General features: G+C 34.3%; 1 protein-coding gene across 1 annotated transcript in view; it reads right to left on the reverse strand.

Annotated features, from left to right (window-relative positions):
- The window catches only part of RTRAF (RNA transcription, translation and transport factor), a 40,488-nt gene that overhangs the window by 9,687 nt on the left and 3,197 nt on the right, over window positions 1–27,604 (reverse strand). The window contains exons 3-6 of the mRNA XM_020974851.2: window positions 24,898–24,997; window positions 16,145–16,231; window positions 14,190–14,278; window positions 13,371–13,439 (exon numbers count right to left, since the gene is read on the reverse strand). Coding sequence (XP_020830510.1) covers window positions 13,371–13,439; window positions 14,190–14,278; window positions 16,145–16,231; window positions 24,898–24,997 — 345 coding nt within the window. The remainder of the gene's footprint in view (window positions 1–13,370; window positions 13,440–14,189; window positions 14,279–16,144; window positions 16,232–24,897; window positions 24,998–27,604) is intronic.

Consider the following 27,604-nt stretch of genomic DNA (forward strand, 5'->3'; position numbering starts at 1 on the left):
ATTGGTCTCAAACCCAAAAAGCCTTCTTGGAAGAGCTCAAGAAGGATTTTAAAAGTCAAGTAAGAGTGGCAGAAGAAAAATTGGGAAAAGAAATGAAAGGTACAAAAGAGAGTCAACAGCTTGGAAAAGTAAGGATGAAAATTGACTGCAGATAACAATTCCTTAAAATATAGAATTGGTGGCTCAGATTCTTAAAATCTAGCCACTGCTCAGATTCCTTAAGAACCCAGCCAAAGGCTCACAAATGTTCAGATTCCTTAAGAGTCTGGCCAATATGGCAGATCTTTAATAAACCTTGTCTCTGGCTGAAAACAAAAACAAAAATACAATTGGCCATATAGGAAAAGGAAAAAAATCCCCTGAAGAAAACAACTCCTAAAAAAGTAGAACTGGCCAAATGGAGAAGGAAGTACAAAAATGCATTGAAAAATGCAATTGGCCAAATGGAAAGGAGGTACAAAAGCTAACTTGAAGAAAGTAATTTGTTAAAAATTAAAATTCGGCAAGTGGAAACTACTGACTTTATGAGACATCAAGAATCAGTCAAAATCAAAAGAATGGAAAAATTGAAGAACATGTAAAATACCTCATTGGAAAAACAACTGACATGGAAAATAGATCCAGGAGAGATAATTTTAGAATTACTGGTCTGTCCCAACAGCCACGATCAGAAAAAGAGCCTGGACAACATCTTTCAAGAAATTATCAGGGCACCTACATGGCACAGTAGATGGAGCACTGGCCTTGAAGTCAGGAGGAACTGAGTTCAAATCCAGCCCCGAGTTCAAATCCGGCCCCAGACCAAACACTTGACACTTACTAGCTGTGTCACCCTGTGCAAGTCACTTAACCCCAACTGCCAAAAAAAAAAAAAGAGAGAGAGAGAGAGAAAAAGAAATTATCAAGAAAAACTGTCCTGAGGTCCCAGAACCAGAAGTAAAATAATCATTGAAAGAATCCACTGAACACCTCCTGAAGGATATCCCAAAATAAAAATTCCAAGAAATATTGTATCCAAATTCCAGAATTATCAGGTCAAGGAGAAAATACTGCAAACAGCCAGGAAGAAACAATCTAAATATCATGAAACCACAGTCAGGATTATGCAGGACCTAGCAGCTTTTACACTGAAGGATCAGAGGACTTGAATATGATATTCCGCAAGGCAAATAAGCTTGGATTGCAAACAAGAATCAACTACTCATCAAAACTGAGCCTAATGTTTCAGGGCAGGAGATGGCCATTCAATGAAACAGGAGACTTCGAAATTTTCCTGATGAAAAATCCAGAGCTGAACAGAAAATTTGATCTTCAAATATAAAACTCAAGAGAAGCATAAAAAGGTAAACAGGAAAGGGGAAAAAAAGTTATTCAGTAAGGTTAAACTGTTTACAACTCTACATGGGGGGGGTGATACTTGTAACTCTTGAGAACTGTATCTTTATTATGACATTTAGAAGGGGTAGACATAGAGGGAAGGTGTGGGTATGAGTTGACATTGCTGTGCTGATAAAAAAAAAAAATTAAAGGGACAGCTAGGGGTGCAGCAGATAGAGCTCCAGCCTGAGTTCAAATCTGGCCTCAGACACATGATACTTACTAGCTGTGTGACCCTGGGCAAGTCACAACCCAACTGCCTCACCAAAAAAGCAAAAAAAAATGCTAATAATAATTAAAGGGTTGATTATACTAGGAGAAGAGGAAAGGAAGAGGCAAACACAAACTCAGAGGAGAATAACAATGTCAAAACACCTATGGGCAAAACCCCAAAGAAAAACAGGAAATGATCTCAAACCCAGAAAGAACTTGTGAAAGAGCTCAAAAAGGAGCAGAAGAAAAAGTGTGGAAAAGAAATGAGAGTACTGCAAGAGAATTCTGAAAAAAAAGAGTCAACAGCTTAGAAAACAATTTAAAAAGTAGAATTGGCGATATGGAAAAGGAGATACAAAAATCCACTAAAGAAAACTCCTTTAAGAGTAGAATAAGCCAAATGGAAAAGAATGTAAAAAAGCTAATTGAAGAAAACAATACTTTAAAATTTAGAATTGGTCAAGTGGAAGCAAAGGACTCTATGAGACACCAAGAATCAATCAAACGGGCAGTTAGGTGGCACAGTGGATAAAGCACCGGCTCTGGAATCAGGAGGACTTGAGTTCAAATCCGACTTCAGACACATAAAAACTCACTAGCTGTGTGACTCTCGGCAAGTCACTGAAGCCCAACTGCCTCACCAAAGAAAAAAAAAAGAATCAAATAAAATCAAAAGAATGAAAAAATTGAAGAAAATGTAAAAAACTTCATGGAAAAAACAGCTGACCTAGAAAATAGATCCAGGAAAGACAATATCAGAATCACTGCACTAACTTAAAGCCATAATCAAAAGGAAGACCTGGACAGCATCTTTCAAAAATTATCCGGGAATGCCCTGATTTTCTGGAACCAGAGGGCAAAGTAGGCATTGAAAGAATTCACCAATCACCTCAGGAAAGAGATCCCAAAATAAAACCCCAAGGAACGTTATAGTCAAATTTCAAAACTATCAGGTCAAGGAAAAAATATTAAAAGTGGCCAGAAAGAAACAATTCAAACATTAAGGAGTCACAATCAGAATAACATAGGACTTAGCAGATGCAAAACTAAAGGACCAGAGGTCATGGAACATGTTATTCCACAAGTCAAAGAGCTAGGAAAACAACCAAGAATCACTTACCTGGCAAAATTGAGCATCAAGGGGGGAAATGGTCATTCAACAAAATAAAAGGATTTCAAAATTTCATAAGACTAGAATTAAACCAAAAATTTGACCTCCAAAATCAAGACCCAAGAGAAACATCAAAAGGTAAAAAGGAAAAAGAAAACATAAGGGATTCAACAGAGTTAAATTACTGACATCCCTACATAGGAAGATACTTGTAATTTTTAAAAATTGTATCATTAATAGTATTAATAACTAGAAGGAATGTACATAGATAAAGGTGATATAAGGTGAATTTGAGGGAAAGAAAAAAAAATCTAAGAGATGACAAAGAGAAGTACAATGGGTTCAGAAGGAAGGGACAGGTAAAATGGGGTAAATTATTTCACTTGAAGAGATGCTAAAGACCTATTACAGTGGAGGGGAAGCTTAGAGGGTGGGCGATGAGCATTGCTTGAACCTTACTTTCTTCAGTATTATCTCAAAGAGGGAATAATACACACAATCAGTTGAATATAGAAATCTATCTTATCCAACAGGGAAGCAGGAGGGGAAGAGATAAAGTAAGGCAGCATGGAGGGCAGATCAGGGGAGATGGTAGACAGAAACAAAACACCAGTAAGGAAGGAAAGGAGAAAGCAGAGAGAGGACAAGCAGAAGGAGAATAGGATAGAGGGAAATACACAGATAGTAATCAAAACTATGAATGTGAATGGGACAAACTTGCCCATAAAATGGAAACAGGCAAAATGGATTAAAAACTAGAACCCTACAATATGTTGTTTACAATCCTGATCTCAGACAAAGTAAAAGCAAAAGTAGACCTAAATAAAAGAGATAAGGAAGGAAACTACATCTTGCTAAAAGGTACCATAGACAATGAAGCAACAGAAATACTAAATATATATGCACCAAGTGGTATAGCATCCAAATTCCTAAAGGAGAAGTTAAGTGAATTACAGGAAGAAATAGAGAGCAAAACTATACTAGTTAGGGACCTCAACTGTCCCCTCTCAGAATTCAACAAATCCAACCAAAAATAAACAAGAAAGAATTAAAGAAGCAAACAGAATAACAGAAAAGTTAGATATGACAGACCTTTGGAGAAAACTGAATAGGAATAGAAATGAATACACCTTTTTGACAGCAGCACAAGGCACCTACATAAAAACTGACCATTGAGATTTAAACCTCAAAATCAAATATAAAAAGGCAGAAATAGTAAATGTATTCTTTTCAGATCACATGCAATACAAATTATAGTGAACAAAGGACAGTGGAAAGGTACACAGTGGAAAGACAGAGTAAAAATTAATTGTAAACTAAATAATCTAATCCTAAAGAATAAGTGGGTCAAAGAAGAAATCATAGAAAAAATCAGTAATTTCATTACAGAGAGTGACAACAATGAGACAGCATGCCAAAATTTATGGGATGCAGCCAAAGCAGTACTTAGGAGAAAATTTATTTCTCTAAATTCTTACATCAACAAAATAGAAAAAGAACAAATCAATCAACTGGGCATGCAATTAAAAAAAAGAAAACAGGAAAAAGAACAAATTAAAAATCCCCAACTGAGCACCAAACTGGAAATCTGACAATCAAACTGCTATTAATAAGAGTAAAAATAAAAAACTATTGAGTTAATAAGGAAGCTGGTTTTATGGAAAAAAAATCAATAAGATAGATAAGCCTTGGTTAATTAAAAAAAAAAAGAAAGAACATCAAATAGCTGGTTTCAAAAATGAAAAGGGTAAAATCACCACCAATGAAGAAGAAATTGAAGAATTCATTAGGAAATATTTTGCCCAATTACATGCCAAAAAACCTGACAATGTGAGAGAAATGGACAATATTTACAAAAATATAAATTACATAGAAATGGAATGCCTAAGTAACCCCATCTTAGAAAAAGAAATTGAGAAAGCCATTAATGAACTCCCTAGGAAAAAATCCCTAAGGCCAGATGGATTTACAAGTAAATTTTACAAATACTTAGAGAATAATTAATTCCATTACTATATAAACTATTTGGAAAAATGGGCAAAGGAGCACTACCAAACTCCTTTTATGACACAAATGTGGTGCTGATACTGAAACCAGGAAAAGGTGAAATAGAGAAAGAAAATTATAGACCAATTTCCCTGATGAATATTGATGAAAAAATTTTGAACAAAATACTAGCAAGGCGATTACAGCAATATATCACAAGGATTATACACTATGACCAGGTGGGATTTATACCAGGAATGTAGATTTGGATCATTATTAGGAAAGCTATCAACGTAACTGACCATATCAATAACAAAATCAACAGAAATTATATGATTATCTTAATATAGGCTGAAAAGCTTTTGATAAAATATAGCACCCATTCCTACTAAAAAAAAAACACACCACTAGAAAGCATGGGAATAAAGGGAGTGTGCCTTAAAATCTTAAGCAGTCTCTATTTAAAACCATCAGCAAGCTTAATCTTTAATGGGGATTAACCAGAAGTCTTCCCAGAAAGATCAGGAGGGAGCATGAATGCCCATTATCACCAATATTTTTCAATATAGTACTAGAAATATTAGCTGTAGCAATATGAGAAAAAGAAATTGAAAGAATTGGAATAGGCAATGAAGAAATAAAACTCACTCTTTGCAGATGATATGATTTTATACTTAAAGAACCCTACAACATCAAGTAAAAAATTACTTGAAATAATTAACAACTTTAGCAAAGTTGCAGGATGGAAGATTATAAATAAATCATCAGCATTTCTTCATATGACCAATAAAGCCCAGTAGGAAGAGACAGAAAAAGAAATTCCATTTAAAGTAACTGTAAACAATATAAAATACTTAGGAGTATACCTGCCAAGACAAACCCAGGAATTATATGAACACAATTACAAAGCACTTTTCACACAAATAAAGTCAGATCTAAACAACTGGAAAACTATCAATTGCACATGGTTAGGCTAAGCCAATATAATAAAAATAACAACTGTGCCTAAGCTAATTTACCTATGTAGTACCATACCAATAAACTATCAAAAAAATCATTTTATGGAGCTAGAAAAAATAACAACAAAATTCATCTGGAAGAACAAAAAGTCAAGAACATTGAAAGAAAAATACAAAGGAAGGTGGCCTAGCAATACCAGATCTCAAACAATATTATAAAGCACTAATCATCAAAACTATGTGGTACTGGCTAAGAAATAGAGTGGTGCAACAGTGGAATAGATTAGGTACACAAGACACAGTAGTCAAAGACCACAGTAAGTCAACATAGTTACCGTATCTCCTATTATTAAATTATCTCTTGCGTAAATAATTATGCCAAGTTTTCTTATTTGTTTAATGTTAGGGTTTTTTTAGCCACTTAAAATGAGTTTAATTCATTTTTTTCTTATCATTAAATTACATTTTGAAAAAAACAAACTAAGTCAAATGGTAAAAGGCGTCCAAAAAGCCAAAGAGGAGAAGAATGCCTTAAAAAGCATAACTGGCCAAATGGAAAAGGAGGTCCAAAGCTCACTGAAAAAAATAATTCATTAAAAATTTGAACAGATGCTCATCAATTGGGGAATTGCTGAACAAGTTATAGTATATGTTCTATAAGAAATGATGAGCAGGTGGATTTCAGAAAAACCTGGAATGATCTACATGAACTGATACTGAGAGAAGTGGGAAGAACCAGAAGAACATTGTACAAAGTTAACAGTAATACTGTGTGATGATCAAGTATGATTGACTTAGCTCTTCTCAGCAATACATTAATAATCTAAGACATCTTCAAAAGACTCATGATGGAAAATGCTATCTACATCCAAAGAAAGAACTAATAGAGGCTCAATGCAGATCAAAGCATACTATTTTCACTTTTGTTCATGTTTTTTTTCTTTTTGTTCTGTTTCTTCTTTCACAGTGTGACTAATGTGGAAATATGTTTTACATTATTGGACATATATAACCTATATCAGATTGTCTGACATCTTAGGGAAAGGAGAGGTCAGGGAGGGAGGGGAAAGAGGAAGGAAGGAAGGGAGACAGTGAGAAAAATTTGGAACTCAAAAATCATTCAAAAATCAATCTTGGAAACTGTCTTTACAGGTAATTGGAAAAAACATATTCTTAAAAAAGATATTTCAAAAAAATTCAAATGCAGCAAATGGAAGCTAATGACTTTATGAGAAATCAAGAAACAATAAAATAAACCCAAAAGAATGAAAATATAAAAGACAATCTGAATTATCTCACTGGAAAAACAACTGACCTGGCAAACAGATCCAGGAGAGATAATCAGAAATTGAGGGGATGCCTATCAACTGGGCAATGGATGAACATGTTGAAGTATGTGATTATGATGGAATACTATTGTACTATAAGAAATGATGAGCAGGATGCTCTCAGAAAAACCTGGAAAGACTTGCATGGGCTAATGCAAAGTGAAATGTACTGTGTACAAAGTAACAGCAATATTGTAAGATGATCAGCTGTGAATGACCTAGCTATTTTCAGTAATACAATGATCCAAGACAACTCTGAAGGACTTATGATGAAAAATATTATCTATCCCCAGAGAAAGAAGTGATGGTGTCTGACACAGATTGAAGCACACTTTTTTTTTAAACTTTATTTTTCTTGAGGTTTTTTTGTCTGTTTTGTTTTACAACATGACTTTTATGGACATATTTTACATGATTACACACATATAACCTATATCGCACTACTTGCTTTCTCAATGAGGGGAGAGTTGGGGAGGGAGGACAAGAGGGAATTTAAAACTCAGTTTTAAAAAACAAATGTTAAAAATTGTTTTTACATGTAACTTAGGGAAAATTAAAATATTTTTAAAAAAAGAAAGAAAGCAGAAAGGTGGGAAACAATCTTTACAGCAAGTGTCTTTGATAAAGGCCTTATTTCTCAATTATATAAAGAACTGAGTCAAATTTATACGAATACAAGTCATTTCCCAATTGATAAATGGTGAAAGGATATGAACAGGAAGTTCCCAGATGAGGAAATCAAAGCTATCTAGAGGCATATGAAGAAGTGTTCTAAATCACTTCTGATTAGAGAAATGCAAATTAAACCAGCTCTCAGATATCACCTCACACCTATCAGATTGGCTAATAAGACAAAAAAGGAAAATGATAAATGTTGAAGAGGATTTAGAAAAACTGGGACACTAATGCACTGTTAGTGAAGCTGTCAACTGATCTAACCATTCTGTAGAGCCATCTGGAACTATGCACAAAGGACAACCAACTGTGCATGCCCTTTGATCCAGCAATACTACTACTAGGTCTGTATCCCAAAGAGATCATAAAAAAGGGAAAAGGACTCATATGTACAAAAATATTTAAAGCAGCCCTTTTTGTGGTAGCAAAATATTGGAAATTGAAAGGATGCTCATCAACTAGGGAATGAATATAATGGAATACTATTGTGCATAAGAAATGATGAACACAGTTAGATTTCAGAAAAGCCTCCAAAGCTGTGTGACCCTGGGCAAGTCACTTAACCCCAACTGCCTAAAAGCAAAGCAAAACAAAACAAAAAAAACCCTGCAAAGTCTTGTACAAAGTGATGCAAAGTGAAATGAACAGAACCAGGAAAATATTGTACATAGTATCAGCAACGCAGTGTGATGATCAACTATGAATAACTCAGCTCTTCTCAGTAATATAATGATCCAGGACAACTACAAAGCACTCATAAAGGAAGATGCTATTAATACCCAGATAAAGAACTGATGGACTCTGAATGCAGATCGAAGCACATTTTCTTTTACAAATGTAAAATGTACAAATGTACTTTATTTTTTCTCATTTTTTAATCTGTTCCTTATTTCACAACTGTAACTAATATGAAAATATTTTTACATGCTAGGACATGTATAAAGTGTATCAAACTGCCTATCATTTTCAGAAGAGAGGGGAGGGAGGGTGGGAGAAAAATTTGAAACTCAAAATCTTATAAAAATAAATGCTAAAATTTTCTTGACATGTAACTGGGATAAAAAAAAAATACTATTTTTAAAAATAGTATTGTTGGGCATTGCCCCAGAAAAGGCCAAAGTGATTATAAATGATTTTCTAAGGGATAAATTTACATGCAAAGATGGTTCCATCTCATGGAGTAGAAATTCTTGCCAATGGCTGTACAGGAGACTTTCAAATGATTTTCACAAATGCCTACAGATTTTCAAGATACATTTACAGGGAGGCAGAGAAATCATAGAGCCTCAAGCAAGTACTCTGTCTGTGTTAGAGGACTCTGGTTTTGGGGGTATCTTCAAATGTGCCAAAAGAAAGAATATTCTTTTCTCTGCCATACTATTCCCCTGCTATGTTAATATGAAGTCATTCATCACATATGAAGAGATAAAGATTAGCCCAGGAAGCTGCCTCCCAGCAGGGGTCAAAACCGGTATGCCTGTAACATATTTAGTGATCCCTAATGATGTTATGAAGACAAGATTATAGATGCCAGCCCAGGCCAGTTAAACCATCAAGTTTATGAAAATCCTACCAAAAATGGACCTCAGAGATTTTTTTTAATATGACGTACATGTGTTCCAATCTTTTCCCTAGTTTGGTGTGATACTGCTGACACACTGGTTCTACATTGACACTAGGAGCATAAAACATATGGACCATTTCAAAATCCAGTATCAATTTACATGTGCCCAATCTTGATCATGCTGGGGCTATAAATAGCAGTTGCTATATTTGTAGTGATTAAAATTTAGATTTTACATACCTTGGGGTACATATATGGTGTTGTTAGAGAGGAATTCCCAGGAAAACACAAATAATGCCATATTTTATTGCCATTGCTAAGATAAAAGTGTTCTTGGTTAGGACTAACTTCCATTCCTTGTTTAAATTTAGGTTTAGACTTTTTCTCTTTATCATACAGGTTTTGTATACCTTTAATAAGTCCTAGTGAAATTCCTATACATGATTAATTCTCTGGGATTTGGCTTATAAATATGTATATTTGCAATCTGACCTAAGTGTTTGGGTGATATTGATATAGAATTTGAGAGAAGAAACAAAGTTGTATATTTTATTTAGGCTAGGGTTATGGTTCCAAAGCAGCTATGGAATAGGTATGTAATAGTATCCTGTAGAGACAGAATGGCAAATACAGCAAGATGAACTCTAGGAACCATAAGAGAAAGTGAAAATAGAAAACAATTCACAATGTCATCCCCAGAAAGAAGTCCAAAAATATAAACTCCTAGTAACAGCATTAGGGAAATTAGGTGGCACAGAGAAAGACTCATTTTCCTGAATTCAAATCCTATCTCAGACACTTACTAGTTGTATGATCCTAGGCAAGTCACTTGCCCACTGCTCAGTTTCCTCATCTATAAAATTTATAAGCAAAGATAACCTATCTGGCAACACTAGTATAATCTTACAGGGTGATGCCATGAATTACAAGTGAATTGAATTTAAGTGAGGGAGGGCTGTGCAAAGTTATTAGCCTCACTTTCTCCTTTGGAGCCATCTGGGTCCAGGAGTAAGATGTAGATCAGAACAACTGAAGATGGCCCTGAAGCCTTGAAATGAGGACGTCAGAAAAAGGGAGAGATCCCAAAGACCCTGTTGTATAAAAATGTTTACAGCAACTCTTTCAGTTAGTGTTTAGCCATGGAAATCAAAGGGATGCCCACTAATAGGGGAATGGTTTAAGAAGTTGTGGTATATGATTGTAATGGAATATTACTGTGCTATAAGAAATGACAAGCAGCATGGTTCAGAAAAACTGGGAAAGACTTACATGAACTGATCCAAAATGAAGTGAACAGAACCAGGAGAATGTCGTACACAGGAGCAACTATACTGCTCAATGAAGAACTGTGAATGACTTAGATATTCTCAACAATACAATGATCTAAGACAATCCTGAAGTACTAATGATGAAGCATAATATCCACCTCCAGAGAAAGAATACAGACTGAAGCATGCTAATTTTCACTTTCTTTCTTTCATTTTTTTTTCTTATATTCATGTCTTCTACAAAATGACTAATATGGAAATGTTTTACACAACTAGGGCTAGGGGAGGACGAGAGGGCGGCAGGGAGGGATAGAATTTGGAATTTAAAACTTTAAACAAAAAATGTTAAAAAAAAAAAAAAGAAAAAAGGAGAGAACTCTGGATTTCCCCAAATCACTGGTTATTAATAATCATTTCTCTCACTTATGCTGTTATGCCAATTAAACTTTCAATAGAATATGTTACAGAGCTAGAAAAAAAAAATGAAATTCATATAGAAAAACAAATCATTAGTGAGAAGGAAGGGAGGAGGGAGAGTGTCCTGATCAGTATCTGATATAAAATTTTACTACATAATAGTAACCACCAAAATGATGTGGAAAAATTGGGACACTAATTCATTGCTGGTTGAACTGTATAATGATCTAACCACCTGGGAAAGCAATCTGGAATTATGCTCAAAGAGTTATTAAACTACCTATGCCCTTTGACCCAGCAATACCACTATTTGAGAGAAAGGAAAAGAACCTATGTGTTCTAAAATGTTTACAGCAGCTCTCTTTGTGGTTGCAAAGAATTGGAAATTGAGAGGATGCCCATCAATTGGGGAATGGCTGGACAAGTTGTGGTATATGCTTCTCATGGAATATTATTGTGATATAAGATATGATGAGCTGCTCAATCATTTTAGAAAAACATGGAAAGACTTGCACGAAACAGTGAATAGTGAAATGAGCAGAAACAAGAGAATACTGAATAATAACAGTAATATTGTTTTAAGAATGACTTTGAGCAAATAAGTCATTTTGTCTATTAAAAATACCTAAATTAACCCAAAAGAACATTTGAAGAAAGAGGCTAAGTGCATCCAGTGAAAGAATTGATAAACAGAAATATGTCTAGAATAATTTTACATATATATATATATATATATACATATATATATATGTATATGTATATATACACCCCTCTTCGTACCTAATGATAGCCATCTTTAGGGTGGGGGGGTGGGAAAGGAGGGAAGAAAAAAAATTTACATGGTAATTTTTTTGTATACTTGAAAGAAATAGCAAGCTGTGCATAGTAGATTTGCAATTTCATTTTTTTTACTTTTTTAATTGTACTATATTACCAAAATGTTTATTTCATAAAAAAATAAAATTTTAAAAAATGATTTGACACTGGCTAACAAAAAGGAAGCTATAACAATAGAACAGATTATACATACATAATAGCAGAATGTTAAGATTAACCCAAAGACCACAGTTACTAGAAGGATTTATTTACCACAAACTTCCGAGAAAACAGGCAACAGGCAGCAATTAGATTTAGACCAACACATCACACTATTTACTAAGATAAACCTCAAAAGGATACATGACCTAAATTTGAAGTCACATCAAAAACAAATTAGTTCTACGGCTAAACAACTTATACAAAGGAACATGCAAGATTAAATGGTCAATTTTGTTTATTCAAAATCTAAAAGGTTTTGAACCAACAAATTTATTACAGTAAATATTAGAATGGAAACAGGTAACAAGAGGGAAATTTTTGCAACCAAGTTCTCTGATAAAAATCTCATAACAAAGATATATAAGGAACTGATTCAATTTTATAAGACTTGGAGTCATTCCCTCAACAGTTAAAGGATATGAACAGCCAGTTTTCAAAGAAAGAAATCCAAGCTACCAATCACATAAAAAAATACTCTAAATCACTAATAACTAGAAAAATGTAAATGAAAGCATCTCTGATGTAAATTAATTTATAAACTAAAATATAAATTAAAGCAATCCAACTCACATCTATCAGACTGGCACAGATGACAAAAGAGGAAAATGAGAAATGTGGGAGGGGTTGTAGGAAAACAGACACTGTAGTGAAATGTTGATGGAGCTATTAATTGGTCCAGTCCTTCTGAAAAGCATACTCTTTGACTTAGCCAAATCACTATTAAGTTTATATTTCAAAGAGATCAGAAAAAGAGGAAAAGGATCTTTATGTACAAAAATATGAGTAGCAGCTTTTTTTGTAGTAGCCAAAAAAATGGAAAGTAAGATGTTGTATTCCAATGGGAAGAAGCTAAATAAACTGAGTTATATATAAATGTAAGGAATATTATTGTGCCATAAGAAATGATGAATTGGACAGACCTCTATGAACTGATACAGACTGAAGTGAACAGAACTAGGAAAATAATTTATAGAAGGTGAAAAAAAACTTTGAAAAACTTTAGAACTCTCATTACATTTGGTCGTATTAAAGTTAACACCTAGATAGATAAAAACAACCCAAAGCATATGCTAAACTATCCACGTGTTAGTTATTCACATAAAACTAGTACAGCTCCCATCACATCTTAACTCTTGGTGGCACAGTTCCTAAATTGTCTAGGGAAGAACTAAAACAATCTTAAAACAATCAAGAGAACTGGAGGACCATAATACAAATATTAAGACCATAAAACCAGATGAGCAGTCTCCTTAAAAAACAAAGAAATTAGGGAATATGGCCACAGCAAGGGCACACAATCACAACCCACCTCAACAACGTGTAGGACAGCTCTTACCACAGGTGCTTAAAACATGTATAAAGACATTCATCTATTACACCATCCGAAAGGGTCATCAAAAATAGTTCATTTCTAGTTTAGAGAAATACACATACCTCTTTTGTCTGATTTGCCTTAGCAATTGCCTCCTGTGTTAAGCGTTCCTGAACCAAAATGCGAATTGCCTGATTAAAAAAAAAAACTTTTTAATCTTTCTTTCTACATAGATGGGTAAATTAAATGGCATATCATCTTTTTCTTTCTATGACTCTGTAGTACAAGGATACCCAAGGGTATTAGTCAGAATTCACCAATGTTGAGAATAAAGGGCTACAATATGTAGTTTAGATTTCTCATCCCCACCCTCACCTCGCTACCTGCCCTCAAAAGTACTCCTCCCCCTTTCCATTACCATCCTTAACACACAAAAACTGTTGCTGCTGTGAAAATATTTTTCTCTAGTTTTGATTAATTAAAGGTGCCATTTACGTATCTTAAAAGTTTAGTTATTTCAAAGAATGTATTACATTTAAACACATGTTAAAAATAATTCAAAACAACATTTTGTTCATCACATTTTTTTCAGGCAAAGCATGAAACTATAAAGGATAATCACAGGCCTAAGAACATAGATTGGCTACCCACCATAATACAGGTTCCTAAATACAAAGCGTATTTCATCTCAGAGCTCCAACACACCTCATTTCTATACGCAGAAAATCTGGTTCACTGATTAGTGATCTTATTACCGAGATACAAAGTATGCTACAAAACTGTAGGACTATGTACTATGCGTATTTTTTAAAATTTCACAATATCGGTTTTATTTCAATAAAGAGAACACCACACACACTTTGCAGAATTATGGTATTTTTTAAAAGAAAGATACATATAGTACTTCTCTTATAATATTAAATTTAAGAATATAAACAGACCTTAAGCATTACCAAGTAATCGTCATGACGCTGGATCTGAAGAAGGTTGGCCAAAGCCATTACTCCTGCCTTAAAATCAGGATTATTCACTATAAAACAAATACATATAAAAGTTGATTTCACATTTATTTACAAAGGTAAAATACAGATTTAGATTACTACTTGGCTGAGAACTTTAAAGAAAAAAAAGGCATCTAAAATTTTTTATCCAAGAATTACTCCAAAGAACATACAAAATTAAAATCTTAGCACTAACAAACATGATGGTAAAACTACTTGTTTTGCTTCAGTGATGCTCATGCACGCAAATCTAAAGGTCTGGCAAGTAATTTTATTCACATTGATTTTATCCTATGTAATTCTTTTTCTACAAAATATATGTAATATTTTTCATTAACATTTCTTTCCAAAACCATCAATATAATCTGCAGCTTCTGAGAGGCCCAAAAGCTTATTAGTTCATATGAATGACAATTCATAAAAAAGACTTCAAAAAGAACCAGTCACTGGTAGATTATCTTTTTATGAACTAACTAATAAGAATCTTCATTTAAAGCAAACAACAAAAAATAGTAAAAAGCAAAGACTGACTAAAAGAGGTTGAAACAGTGAAACCTATCAGTGTACCTAAGCAAGAGCCTGAGTCTCACTGGGTTAAATTATTTAGAATTTAATTATTTTTGTGATAAACAGTAAATGCCAATAATCTCCACCTTGCTTTAACAACAACACAACATAATTATGATAATATCACTGAGTAGGATATTTTCCAATGTAAGGCTGTTCTAAAAATACTATGCTTCTGCAATTTTGCATATAATGTTAGTTTTCCATTAATTTCCCTCTCTCATATTGATTTTACTGAAGATAAAACAGTAATAACATGTAATCATAAAAAATGTGTTCTGCCTTAGCTCAGACTGAATTGTCTTATGATTAATCAACATATAAATACACTCATTTTAATGAAGCATACATTCTTTAAGTCTCCTCCAGTCTATCTAAGACAAGAATTCCATTTCCTTTCAGGAAAAATATGGAATTAACCAAATGGAAAGAGTGAAAATCAATTTAAAATGATCAAGCTGAACTTTAAACACTGAAGCTTTATTATTAATACCCCTGAATATCCTTATAACCATTTAGATACACCACATAACTGGTCCTTTTTTTTTTAAAACCCATTCAATAATTAAGACTTACAGTTGTGGGGGAAAAAAAACACTGCCCACTACTCAATTACAGTGAGATCTAAGAGACTATATCTCTCTTTATAGGGGCAGTTAGGTGGCACAGTGAATAGAGCACCAGCCCTGGAGTCAGGAGGACCTGAGTTCAAATCCAGCCTCAGACACTTGATACTTACTAGCTGTGTGACCCTGGGCAAGTACCTCCAACGGCCTAACCCCCACCCACAAAAAAAAAAAGATTTATAGTTGGGTATCCCAGCTATGTATATATAGCTATGTAACAAAGTGGTCTACACAGAAAAATCTTTTAAATGCATTGGAACCTTGCTATCCATAAACATTACTATGGTGTTATTAATTGATTTTAAAATGGAAGTCTTTCTTTCTAAAATCACGCTCATCTATTTAAAATTTCTTCAGAAAAGTTAGATATATTCATATGTGGGTCAATTTATTTTACTTAAAAATATACACAATTTTCCCTTCTTACAAAACTGAGACACCACTCTAAGAAAGGGAAATGAATGGAAACTTATTACATAATATCCTAAGGATAAGATTTCAGAAAACCATTGCATTAAAAAAAATTAGATTTTAAGCTGACACAAATACTTATTTATCCTTTTGAACTTTGTATCCATTTGAATATTTGTTCACTAAAATGAATCTATATTGAAAGATTTAATTCTAAATAACACAAAACTTTGAAGCATTTTAGCTAAATTAGAGTGTTATCAAACAATCTTTACTCAGTTGCACACTTACCATCCAAATTTATCAGGGGCTCTGCATTTTTAGCTGCATTGTCAGCATTTTTAGCATTATCTGATATAGAATCCTTGTATTTGTCAGCTATAAGAAAGACATGAATTAATTAGTCATAATAGTAGTAATATGATAACATAATAATTAAAGTTGAATGCTATATTAGTTTACTTAGGATAAGTGAAAAATTATCCTAAAGAAAATAAAAGTTAAGGGGACAGGTGGGTTAAATATTTTAATAAGTCCTAACATAACTTTACTGAGTAAACTAAACGCATTTACAATTTGTTCAACAATTTACCTAAACTATTCTGATGCCATTGTGTTTGTAACATTCTAATTTTCAAGGACTCTTACCTAAGGATTCCCTCTTGCTCTTCTTCTGCTTGACTGACCAGAATTTACTGCCAAGACTTCACTCATTTCGCTGACAAGCATGATATGAACTGTGCCAAAAATGAGTAATACACAAAAGACATCTGTATACCTCAAAGATTTTAAGAAAAAAGCTGCCAAATGGCCTAGTGAAGACATTCAGCTAGATGGTCTTGGCTTTAAATCTCAATTAATCCAAAATGGACAGTGCCTCCAGAATCAGGTAGATTGAATCCAAGAACAGTTGCACAAAAAGTGCTACCAAGGAACATTCATTTATAGCTTCTCAATGACATGTGGGCAACACTTTTGTTCCACAGAGTCCAACCTCATATTGCTACATTTCCAACTTCATGTGAACGGTATCAACATGGCACACACATACACACACACACACACACACACACACACACACACACACACACACACACACAAAGATATATTTAAATGCTTTTGAGATCTGAAGTTAAGTCCATTCATTTATTTTAATAACAAAAATCTACATATTTAAATTAAGTCAATAACTGATTTCATTTTTCACTCAATTCATACAAGTACATTCCTGACTCGAAGATATTCCCCTATTTACCAATGTAGTAGAAGATGAACATTAAGAAACACTGACACAGCTATGTACTTCCTTCTCTCCTTCCCTCTCATAGGATGGTGTATCCTCATACCGCTAGCCTAAACAGAGTAAGCTCCTATCTCTCCCAGAGACACATCCCCATCCAGGAATCTACATGCTAAGGCTTAAAGATTAACAAATAATTACCTAGCAACAAGTTGGGAAGTAAGGACAAATTTCTGAAGATTGTTTTGAATAAATAAATTTACTTTTTCTTGGGATTTGGGTCAACATGTTCTGCAGAATTTCTAATGTTGAATAGCATTATGTACTATTGTGTTCTCATGGTCACAGCAGACAATACACAAATTGATTTGAGGTGCATTTACAGAAACTGTGAACATTTTTTAAAATTATATGTACTTTTTAAACATACTACATCTCAAGTCAAAATTACTTTTTCTGAATAGCAGAGTAACTGTCAAAAGGCACTGTTTTGTTGAAATTATCTATAAAGTGCAAAAAGTGGATTACCTACTCTTAAGGTCATAAATTTCATAAATAAGTTCAATTTTTAAAATAGATTTCCTCTCAAATTTTAGAAACATTTAATATAGAATTAAATAAAATTGCATCCATTTTCTTTCACTAAAATTTTACCTGAAAAGTTGTTTCTCTCCTAATCTTCCATCATCTTATTTACCAAAACATCTCAATACTTCAAAAACACAATAATTTATACTGCCCTAAACATTAGATGGTTTAGAACTGCAAAGTAGAATTTTAATATAACCACTTGAAAAGGAATGTTTATTAAATATAAGATTCTAAAATAAGTCATCACTGAATACTACACAAACTATGGTGTTTGTGGATAGATGATTTTCTAGGAAGAGAAAAAATGTGTTTAAATATAATTTTAAATTTAAACTTTAAATTTCTAATAAAATTATTTTTAAACCACCAACCTTCCCTAGGAACTGAAAAAAAATATTTGCCTCTCACTGTCCAGTATGTGTCTTAAGAAATGACTGTGCAGATCAAACATCACTATATTGCATACTATGGCTAATGACACAAAGGACAAATTAATTAAACAATTCATGTTGTAAAAATTTGAACCAGATTCTTGAGACTCTAATTGGCATAATAAACAAAATCAAATTGTAGATTCGGTGCGGATAAAGCACTAGGCCTTGAATCAGAAAGATCTAAGTTCAAATCCAGCCTTAGACACTTACTAGCTGTTTGACTTTGGCCAAATCACTTTACTGCTGCGTGCTTCAGTTTCGTAAATTATGCAACAGGGATATTAATAATTCCCACTTCACAGGGTTGTTGTGAAGATCAAATGATATTTGTACATTGCCAGACACACAGCAGGCTCTAAATAAGAGCTTGTTCCCTTTTCTCCTTCCCCTCTCATTTAACAAAGTAATTTGCTTTTTTCCTTGTACAACTTTCCTCTTTTAAACTGATTTTTTTAAAAAATTAAGTTAGATTTTTGCCACTAATTCACTTGTTAAAGAAAGTAAGTTATATATCAAATTACAGGCTAACAAAAAGTAAAATATTAGCAAATGGGCTAAAGCAATATATTTGAGAGTATAAAGACCTAGGTGGCACAGTGAATAGCAAGGTGGATCTGGTGTCAAGAAGACTTGAGTTCAAATCTGGCCTCACACTTAATAGCTCTGTGACCTCGGGCAACTAACTCTCTATTGGCCTTAGTTTCCTAAACTGTAAATGGGGATAATAATATCATCTACTTTCCAGGGCTTCTATGAGGATCAAATGATATAATATTTGCCAAGTGCTTAGCACATTGCCTGGCACATAGTTTTATAAAATTATATAAAAACATTTGCTATGATCATGATCATTATTAATATCATTCCCAAGTAAACTACATTAATGGAAAAACTGCAGAGGAATCTCCCATACCTCTCCCTCTCCAAATTCTTCTGTCATGGACTTTCTTGCCTTGTCTAAACCCTCTCATTTGCCAACTTCATCAGCTCTTATGGATTAATTATCACCGCTACAGCAAATAACTCTCACAATCCTACCAGGTGCCCAAGAGAAAATCAGGCTTTACCATCTGCCACTATGCCATCTGGACTACCAAACCAGATGGTTTCTTATCTGCCCTGTCAAAGCATCACCTTCTTCCTTCCTTCCTTCCTTCCCTTACCTGGGCAGCTGATGCACACTAAGGACCACTGGCCTTTGTCATCTGCCTTGCCATTGCACCATAAACCTTTCTATCCATTCTGCAGCTGAACCCTCCTATGTGTTCTTTCCCCTAATTAGACTGTGAGCTTTTTGAGAGAAGAGATTATCTAGCTTATCACTCTGTATGTACCTCAACACTTAGCACCATGCTTGACATACTAAGAATTTTTAAGTGATTTTCATTCATTCGTTCATCTAGCCCTAAATTCTCTTCCATGCTCCAGTCTCACATCAATTACCTATTGGATATTTAAAACTATATGTCTAATATACATCTCAAAAACTGAATTCGTTATCCTATCCAAAATCTATCCATCTCCCCAACTTCCCTATTTCTATTAAGGACATTACCATCCTTCTAGTCTTCCAGGTTCACAATCTTGAAGTTACTCTAGATTCTACTACCCCTTACCCTTCATATCCAATCAGTTGCCACATCCTTCCATTTCTACATCCATATTTCCCTCCACCTACCCCTTCTCACATTCTCTCATCTACCTCTTCTCTCCACCCACACAGCTACCACTTAGTTCAGGCCCTCATCAGATCTAGCCTAGATTATTAAAACAGCATTTTAATTGATCTCTCTGGTTCAAGTCTCTAACTATTTCAATCCATCTTCCACCTATGTCATATGCCCAAGTCACTATGGCTTAGAATGGGGGAAGAGAAGGGAAGGACTACCAGTTGCTGGTAGTCAGGTTACAGACTCTCCATACCTCCAACTGTTTCTGGCACACTGGATGGATCTATTATGACAAACATGGGAAGTCACAGACAACAGTCAACTAAGGATGTGTAGGCATAGATGGACTGAAATCTACATTACTGGAGGGAATTTCCAAATCAATGACATCACTAATGCATTTATGTAAAAGTAAAGAAAGGAAGCATAGTAAAATGGAAATAGCATTTTTAATTGGATAGATCTGTTAAGGAAACATCATAAATGTTCCACTTTTTGAATGATTCATTTTGGCCAATGGAGGAAATCCCTTTTGGGCACTTTCCCCTTTGACTGAGCAGAACCAAGCACTAGGAGGTCACTCCAATGACTGACCAGGGTTTCCCTAATAAGGATTTTCCATGCAATGTGGCATATACGATTTTAATTAAAGGAAAACATACATTTGGTGTTGCTACAACCTCTAGTAAAGACATTAAGAATTTAGTTCTACAACATCATCACAAAGTCGCTCTGCCAGAGGTAGATGAGTATGAAACTTGTTCTTGAAATCAAATTAATCTAAAAACTGACCATTCCTCCAAAAATAGCATATTATAGTCAAGGCTGGTTATAGGAATCCCAGATAAAGAACATTATTCAAGAAAGCATCAGTTCAGACCCAAATAGTCTTAGAAAAAAGCTCAGACACAAAAAAAACTTATACCACATTTCTCACTTGGCTCCATACATTGGGACTTCTCTTATTGACATTTCTACCATACCCCCAGGAAGCTCATTATTTGAATGACCCTGTCAGTCTGTAAGATCTCATCAGTCTTGGAACTTCACCTCATCAATACCTCCTTCCTCTCTAATTAATTGGTGGGGCCATGAACTCCAAATCTCCACTTAAAGAGAAATCTCAACTCAGACATCTCATTTCTCATTTGGCTGCACTACCTTGAGAGTTTTCTTACTGCCTTTCCACCATATCCTAGCAATGAGACTTTGTTTTTTCATGTTTATATCCCCAACGCTTAGCACAGTGCTTGCCACATATTCGGTTCTTAATAATTTCTTATTAATTATTGATCATAAGTATCCTTGTTGCACAACTACCTATTCAAAACCCTAATAAATGCTTAGAGGAGTGGCTCTTATGACACCTATAAATAATTAATAACAATAATAAATTCTAGATCATTACTAATTAATAATATAAATCATCAAATTAATAATTAATACTAATAATTACTCTGCCCTACCATGGCAAGGATATGCAGCCAGGATAAGTACAAAAGCATTTATCTTTAGTTTTGATAGATCCAGCTTCCCTTTCTTCCTCACAGAAACGTATCTGATTGGCAGGTCATCAGGATATGGCGCTTCACATGGTTTTATGCACCATCAAGTCTAATATACCTTAGACTCTATTTGGTTGAGACTTTATATGCCCCTATACAACCAGGGTAGCTAGGTGGTGTAGTGGATAAAGTGCTAGGTCTACAGTTAGGAAGATTCACTTCATGAGTTCAAATCTGACCTCAGATACTAACTAGCTATGTGACTAGCAAGTCACTTAACTATTTCCCTCAGTTTCCTCATGTGTAAATGAGCTGGAGAAGGAAATGGCAAACCACTCCAGTATTTTTTCCAAGAAAACCCTAAATGGGGGTCACGAATAGTAGAAAACAACAACAAATTTAACCAAAAAGCTGCATCAAGAAAGTCTGGGCCAATCAGATGCTAGGGCAATTTTGTCATCTTTAGGTAAAGCCTCCCCATGTTGTGGATGAGAAGAAAGAAGCTGTGTTGGGAAAATGCAGGTTGTATCACACAGGGCCACTCTTTTGATATCAGAAATCCAAATAAGAGCTAAGTAATCAAGACAACAGATGTGGAGTCAAAAGAACTGGATTGTGTAATATCAGCTGCAATACTTATTAGCTGTATGACCTTGAAAAAGTCAAACTGTCAGAACATTAGTTCCTTTGTAAGTATATTTGGTGATATTAATATTTGTATTATCAACCTTATAAAACTATGGGGAAAGTGCCTTACAAAGTGTAAAGAGTTATAAAACCACGATTTATTTCAAAGTTTCTCTCCACTTGAGGGTGGTGGGGAGGGGGCGGCGGGGCAGAGAGGGGTATTATTTGTAGCTTAAATTATCAGTAGTATTTCAGACCCAATTTATTTATTTAATCTTACAGGCCTAACGACATATTCTCATGGCCATATAAGTAACACAGGGGAAAAAACAATTAATTAGATGAAAATAATATCCGCATGTTTATAGAGTCTGATGACTTGCAAAGCACTTTCCCCACAATCCCATGAGTCCGGTAATATAAGTATTATCCCCATTTTTACACAGATGATGAAAATGGATTTAACTTGCCATGGTCACAAAGTACCTGAGGAATGATTTTAACTCGTCTCCTGGTTTCAAGTCCAGAGTTTTTTTCTTATGATCCTCAGGACCATGTAAATTGCAAAGCAATGTACAAGTATAAAATATTTTCAGCCATTCACACACCATTCCACTTCATGCAGAGACCAGCCTTTTAATTTCACTGTTAGAGGGAACACCATGGTGAGGAAACTCCTTAAACCAAAGTAACACTTTATGCCAGTGTACCTTTCTCTGTAACTTATAGTCTAAAAGAGTTTATTAGAGCAGTGAGAGATTAAGTGTCTTTCACATAGGCAGAACTTGAACTAGATGGTCATTCCTGACTTGAAAGCCATCTCTCCATCTCATGCACGCCATACAAACGATACCACTTACCATTACATGAACATGTCACACAATCTGGATTGTCCTCATCCACCCTTAGATATGCTATTAAATATTAAAGAAATGGTATTGTAGTGTCCTACTGACTAGGTCCTATTCTGAAGTCATTGGTACTACCCGAATAGAAAAACAGTCAATACTTAAATCTGAAGAGACAAGGTCCTGTTTTGAAATCCCTTTGTTTTATCTTTGTCAAAGGCCTAACCAATTTCTAAATGGAATCTAAATCAGATTTCAGGAAGGAACCTTGAACTCCCTGAAAATAAATTAGGGTGGCCACCAAACTCAGATTAATGAAATTAAGAGCAGAATCTCTTTGTCCACCCTTGACCAGAATGAATGGTTTAGGAAGATAGTTGATAAATTAAATAACGATTATTCTGCTTAACAACTTAAACTTTGTACCCTTGTTTAATCTTCAATGTGAAATACTGCCTTTGTTTCATGATTACTACAAAATGAATCGGGGAGAATTCAACAAAGAATAAACTCTTTCCTTTCATTTTCTCTCTAAAAAGACCAATGCTTAAAATTTAATTCATAATTTTGTTAAGAAATATGGAAAGCTTCTCCCAAAAATGAAGACTGCTGAGTTTTCTTCAACAATCTTCACCTTTTGAAATCTTATGAGACCGAAATCAAATGCTATACCTTTCATGAAGCTTTCACCAACTTCATAGCAGAAAACAACCTCTTCCTTCTTAGAATTCTCACAACTCTGTGATTTTGTTTGTTTTGTCATGACCCTCAGCAAACTACTTAATCTCAAAGGAACTAAAAAACACCATATTTTCTTTTGTATTATTGTTACTTGCAAACAAGCCTCATTGCACTTAAATTATTTTAGTTTACATAAGCTCTATGTGTCAGGAACCATGTATTATTCATCTTTGAATGTTCCTCATTGCCTAGCAATGTTTTCAAAGTTGTTGAGATGAACTCAAATTTTAAATATATGTGATGACATCAATCTGAAGTTCCTTTCAAGATGCATACTGTAACCCAATCATGTCTGCCTAGCTCATGTAACTCTTATCCATGGTCTCCTATCATTCCACCATTCTGCCTGAGCAAAAGGCCTTACACAATTTTTCCTGACATCAAAAGGGTACCAGTAGAACACTCCGGATACTTTGCCCTTAATCACATGACCAGTCCATCTTCTCTTTCTACTATACACTTTCTTAATAACATTTTTATTCTACTACTGAATTAACTAGAAGTTCTAAGAACTAAGCTATAAGTTTGGCTTTGATATGGAAATGTTCCTCCACTGTTCATTTATTTATCTTTTAATCTATAAGCTATAATGATGTGTTGATACAGGATCACAAATTTAGAGCTGGACACTCATATACAGCTTAATCTAATTGCATTATTTAACAGGTAAAAGGTGGCATAGTAGATAGAGCACTGGACCTGGAGTTGGCAAGACCAGAGTTCAGATCCAGTTTCAAATACTTGCTTTCTGTATGACCCTGAGCAAGTCACTTCAACTTTGTCTGCCTCAGTTTCCTTATCTGTAAAATGAAGATAATAATAGCACCTACCTCACTGAGTTGTTGTAGGGATCAAAAGATAACATTTATAAAGTGCTTGGCACAGTGCCTGACACATAGCAGGTGCTTAATAAATGCTTGTTCCCTTCCCTTTTTTACTTTCTTATTTGACTGATGATAAAACAAAGACCCAGAGAGGCTAACTTGCCCAAGGTAACCAAGAAAACTAAGTAAAAGAGGTGGGATTCAAACCCAAGTTCTCTCACTCCAAAAATCCAGTATTCCTTCCATTCCAATACACCACAGTGCTTCTACAAAATCTAAGGACCAAATAAATAATGGAGAGAAATGTGCTCTGAACTGCGTTTGCTAATGGGGCTCTTTTAAATAGGATTTTATTCTTGTTAGAAAACCACAGCTTCTCAGTGAGATCAAAGAAAGGAAGAAATAAAAGCTTTTCTAAACAGACCTAAAAAAGGAAAGGGAATTGCAGCTTTTAAAAAAGGATTCAAATAAAAAGCAGTTAAATTATTTTTTAAAGACTCCCATAACAAGTCTTTTCACAATCCATCATTGAATATATAATTAATGCACAGGTAAAAATCATACCGTTATCTCCATATTCAAGTCTAACAGCTAAACCAAGAAGCCAATCAATAGTTTCTTGTCGCTCCTGAATCTTGAAAGGGCAGTTAACATCTTTCAGATACTGTGAAAAGAAGAAAATTTGGTTCATTATCACCAGTTAAAAGGCAACATATCGTCAAGAACAAGAATTACATAAATGAGCCACAGTGTCTATATTTAGGTGAACAATCCTGTATTAATTAAGCCATCTAGGGCACAATGTGCCTTATATGTCTACACCTTAAAACAATGAGTGATTAAAACAACAAAATACCACTATTATAGAATTTAGACATTCAAGTTAAGTGTTGTTCTTCACTGTGGTCTCTTTCTAATTCATTCATTCATTCAACATACATTAAAGTATGTATTACATGTCACATACCACACAGGTGCTGGGAAAACAAAGACAAAAACTAACTATGCAGGAGGTTATATTCTATCAGGGGAAACATGAATACAAAAAGGAACAATGGAAACAAATTCAAAAAAGAAATACTAATTTATGGGTAGGAGAGCAAAAGAAACTGGAGAAGTTAAGGACAGGCCTCTTGTAGGAAATGACAAAGTCAAAGACTAACAGGTAGGGAATCTGGGTGATTTAAAAGATGATAGTGCCCCTGACAACAATAAAGAAATTATAAAGAGGACAGGATTTAGGATGCAAAGATAACAAGTTGTTTTTAACACTCTGAATTTAAAATTTTTGGACACTGTATTGGAAATGTTTAATATATAGTCGCTGGTGTAGAACTGGAGCTCAGAAGAGAAACTGGGGCTAGATATATAGATCTGGGATTCATCTACATAGAATTGATAGCTGAACCCCAGAAGCTTTTGATGTCACTAACAATGACTGCCACTGCTCAAAACATTGTTGGAATACATACAGGTTTTAGATCTGCTTTCAAGTTGTTTTATGAAATTTAAAGTTAGCCTCATTATTTCATAGACACAGCTTTCAAACCTAAAATGAGATAATTCCATCTTGATTATTCATCTATCAAACTTGACTTTGAATAGTCAATTCATGACTTTTCAAAACCTAATATCCATTTTCAAAAGGACAATCATTTGCAACCACTGAAAACATTCAAAAGCATTTGCTGAGAATTCTAAATTCCCAGATTCAAAGGATTTAATGTGGCACAGTGGAGAGAATTCTGGACTTGGAGTTGGGAAGGCCTGAATTCAAACTCTGCCTCAGATACTTAACTAGTTGTGTTACCCCGGACAAATCCTGTAGGACAAATCCCATCAGGCTCAATTTCCCCACATGGGGAGAATAATAACACCTACCTTATAGAGTTGTTGTAAGCATGAAATGACACAGAATTTTGCAAAGGTTACAGAAATATGTAAATGTTAGCTATTATTATTATCAAATCCAACTAAATTATTTTATACATGAGGAAATTTGAGGGTTAGAGTACATAAGCATCTTGCCTAAGTAACACAGCAAGTTAAACAACAAAATCAGAATTCAAACACAGGACAGGGTGATGTCATGAAAATCCAGACACAAGATATTATGTAAGGAGAAGGGGGTAATATCATCAAAGGCTGCAAAGAGGTCAAGAAGGATGAGAATTGAGAAAATGACATTAAATCTGGCAATTATGTATCTTCCTGAGAACAGGTTTTGGTTTTTGAATTTTTTTGGGGGGGGCTGTTGTTCAACAATTCAGGTAAAAATAAATGTGTTTAAAAAACAGGATCAGAATCTGTAGAAGTTGGAGATGTTTAACCTGGAGAACAAAAGGCTAAAGGGGGATATAACAGTAGTATTAAAGTATATGAAGGACTATCACATGGAAGAAGGATAAGACTTGTTCTATTTAGCTTCAGAGGGCAGAACTAGAAGTAATAAGGAAAGTTTTAAAGGAGCAAGTTTAAAATGTGATGTCAGCAAAAATTTCCTCCAACAATTAGAACCATCAAATGCAGAATAGGTTCTCCATCACAGGAAATCCTCAAGAAAAATCTAGGCAACCACTTTACTACAACCAGTTTGTTTTAATAGCTATTCTTTTTGGGGTACAGTTAGGAATAGATGGTCTTTGAGGTTCCTTTTAACTATATAATTTTGTGATTCTATATAAGAATCCCACTGTTTGGAGGACAGATGGTTAACATCCAGCTATGCTCTCTTATCAAGCTCTTCCTAATTATAAATGCATATGGTTTTATACTACAACTAGGGATACAGTATATGAATATGGAACAGAATAAAGATAACTGGCCTCCACACAGTTAATTAACTCATGATGATCTGAGAAATCTACTGATACCCGCAGATGTGGGCACAGATTTTTTTTTTTAATGTACAACAATTAGAATGAGTTTGCCACATCCTTGTATATAATATTTACCAACATATTGGAACAGGTTGTTCTCCTATGAAATTGTAACTATTAGTGAAAAATTACAAAAATATAGAATATTTTAACATCCCTTCCAACACTAAATTCCATCATAAAGGTGGTTTAAAATGTGTATTGCTGCATTTAATAAACAAAGTCCTATGCTTAGGCTAAATTATTGTCATTTTTATCAATCATATCAAACAGCTTCTATAATGGGCATTACTAATTATCAACAGGCACCAATTAATGAAGGATGAGTTCATCTTGGGTAAAGATGTTGTATAATTAGAAAGGTCAAGGAGAGATTTGCAAATGAGGTGAAA

The sequence above is a fragment of the Phascolarctos cinereus genome, unplaced genomic scaffold, assembly GCF_003287225.1.
Source record: "Phascolarctos cinereus isolate Bilbo 61053 unplaced genomic scaffold, phaCin_HiC Scaffold_3;HRSCAF=262, whole genome shotgun sequence".
NCBI lineage: Eukaryota > Metazoa > Chordata > Mammalia > Diprotodontia > Phascolarctidae > Phascolarctos > Phascolarctos cinereus.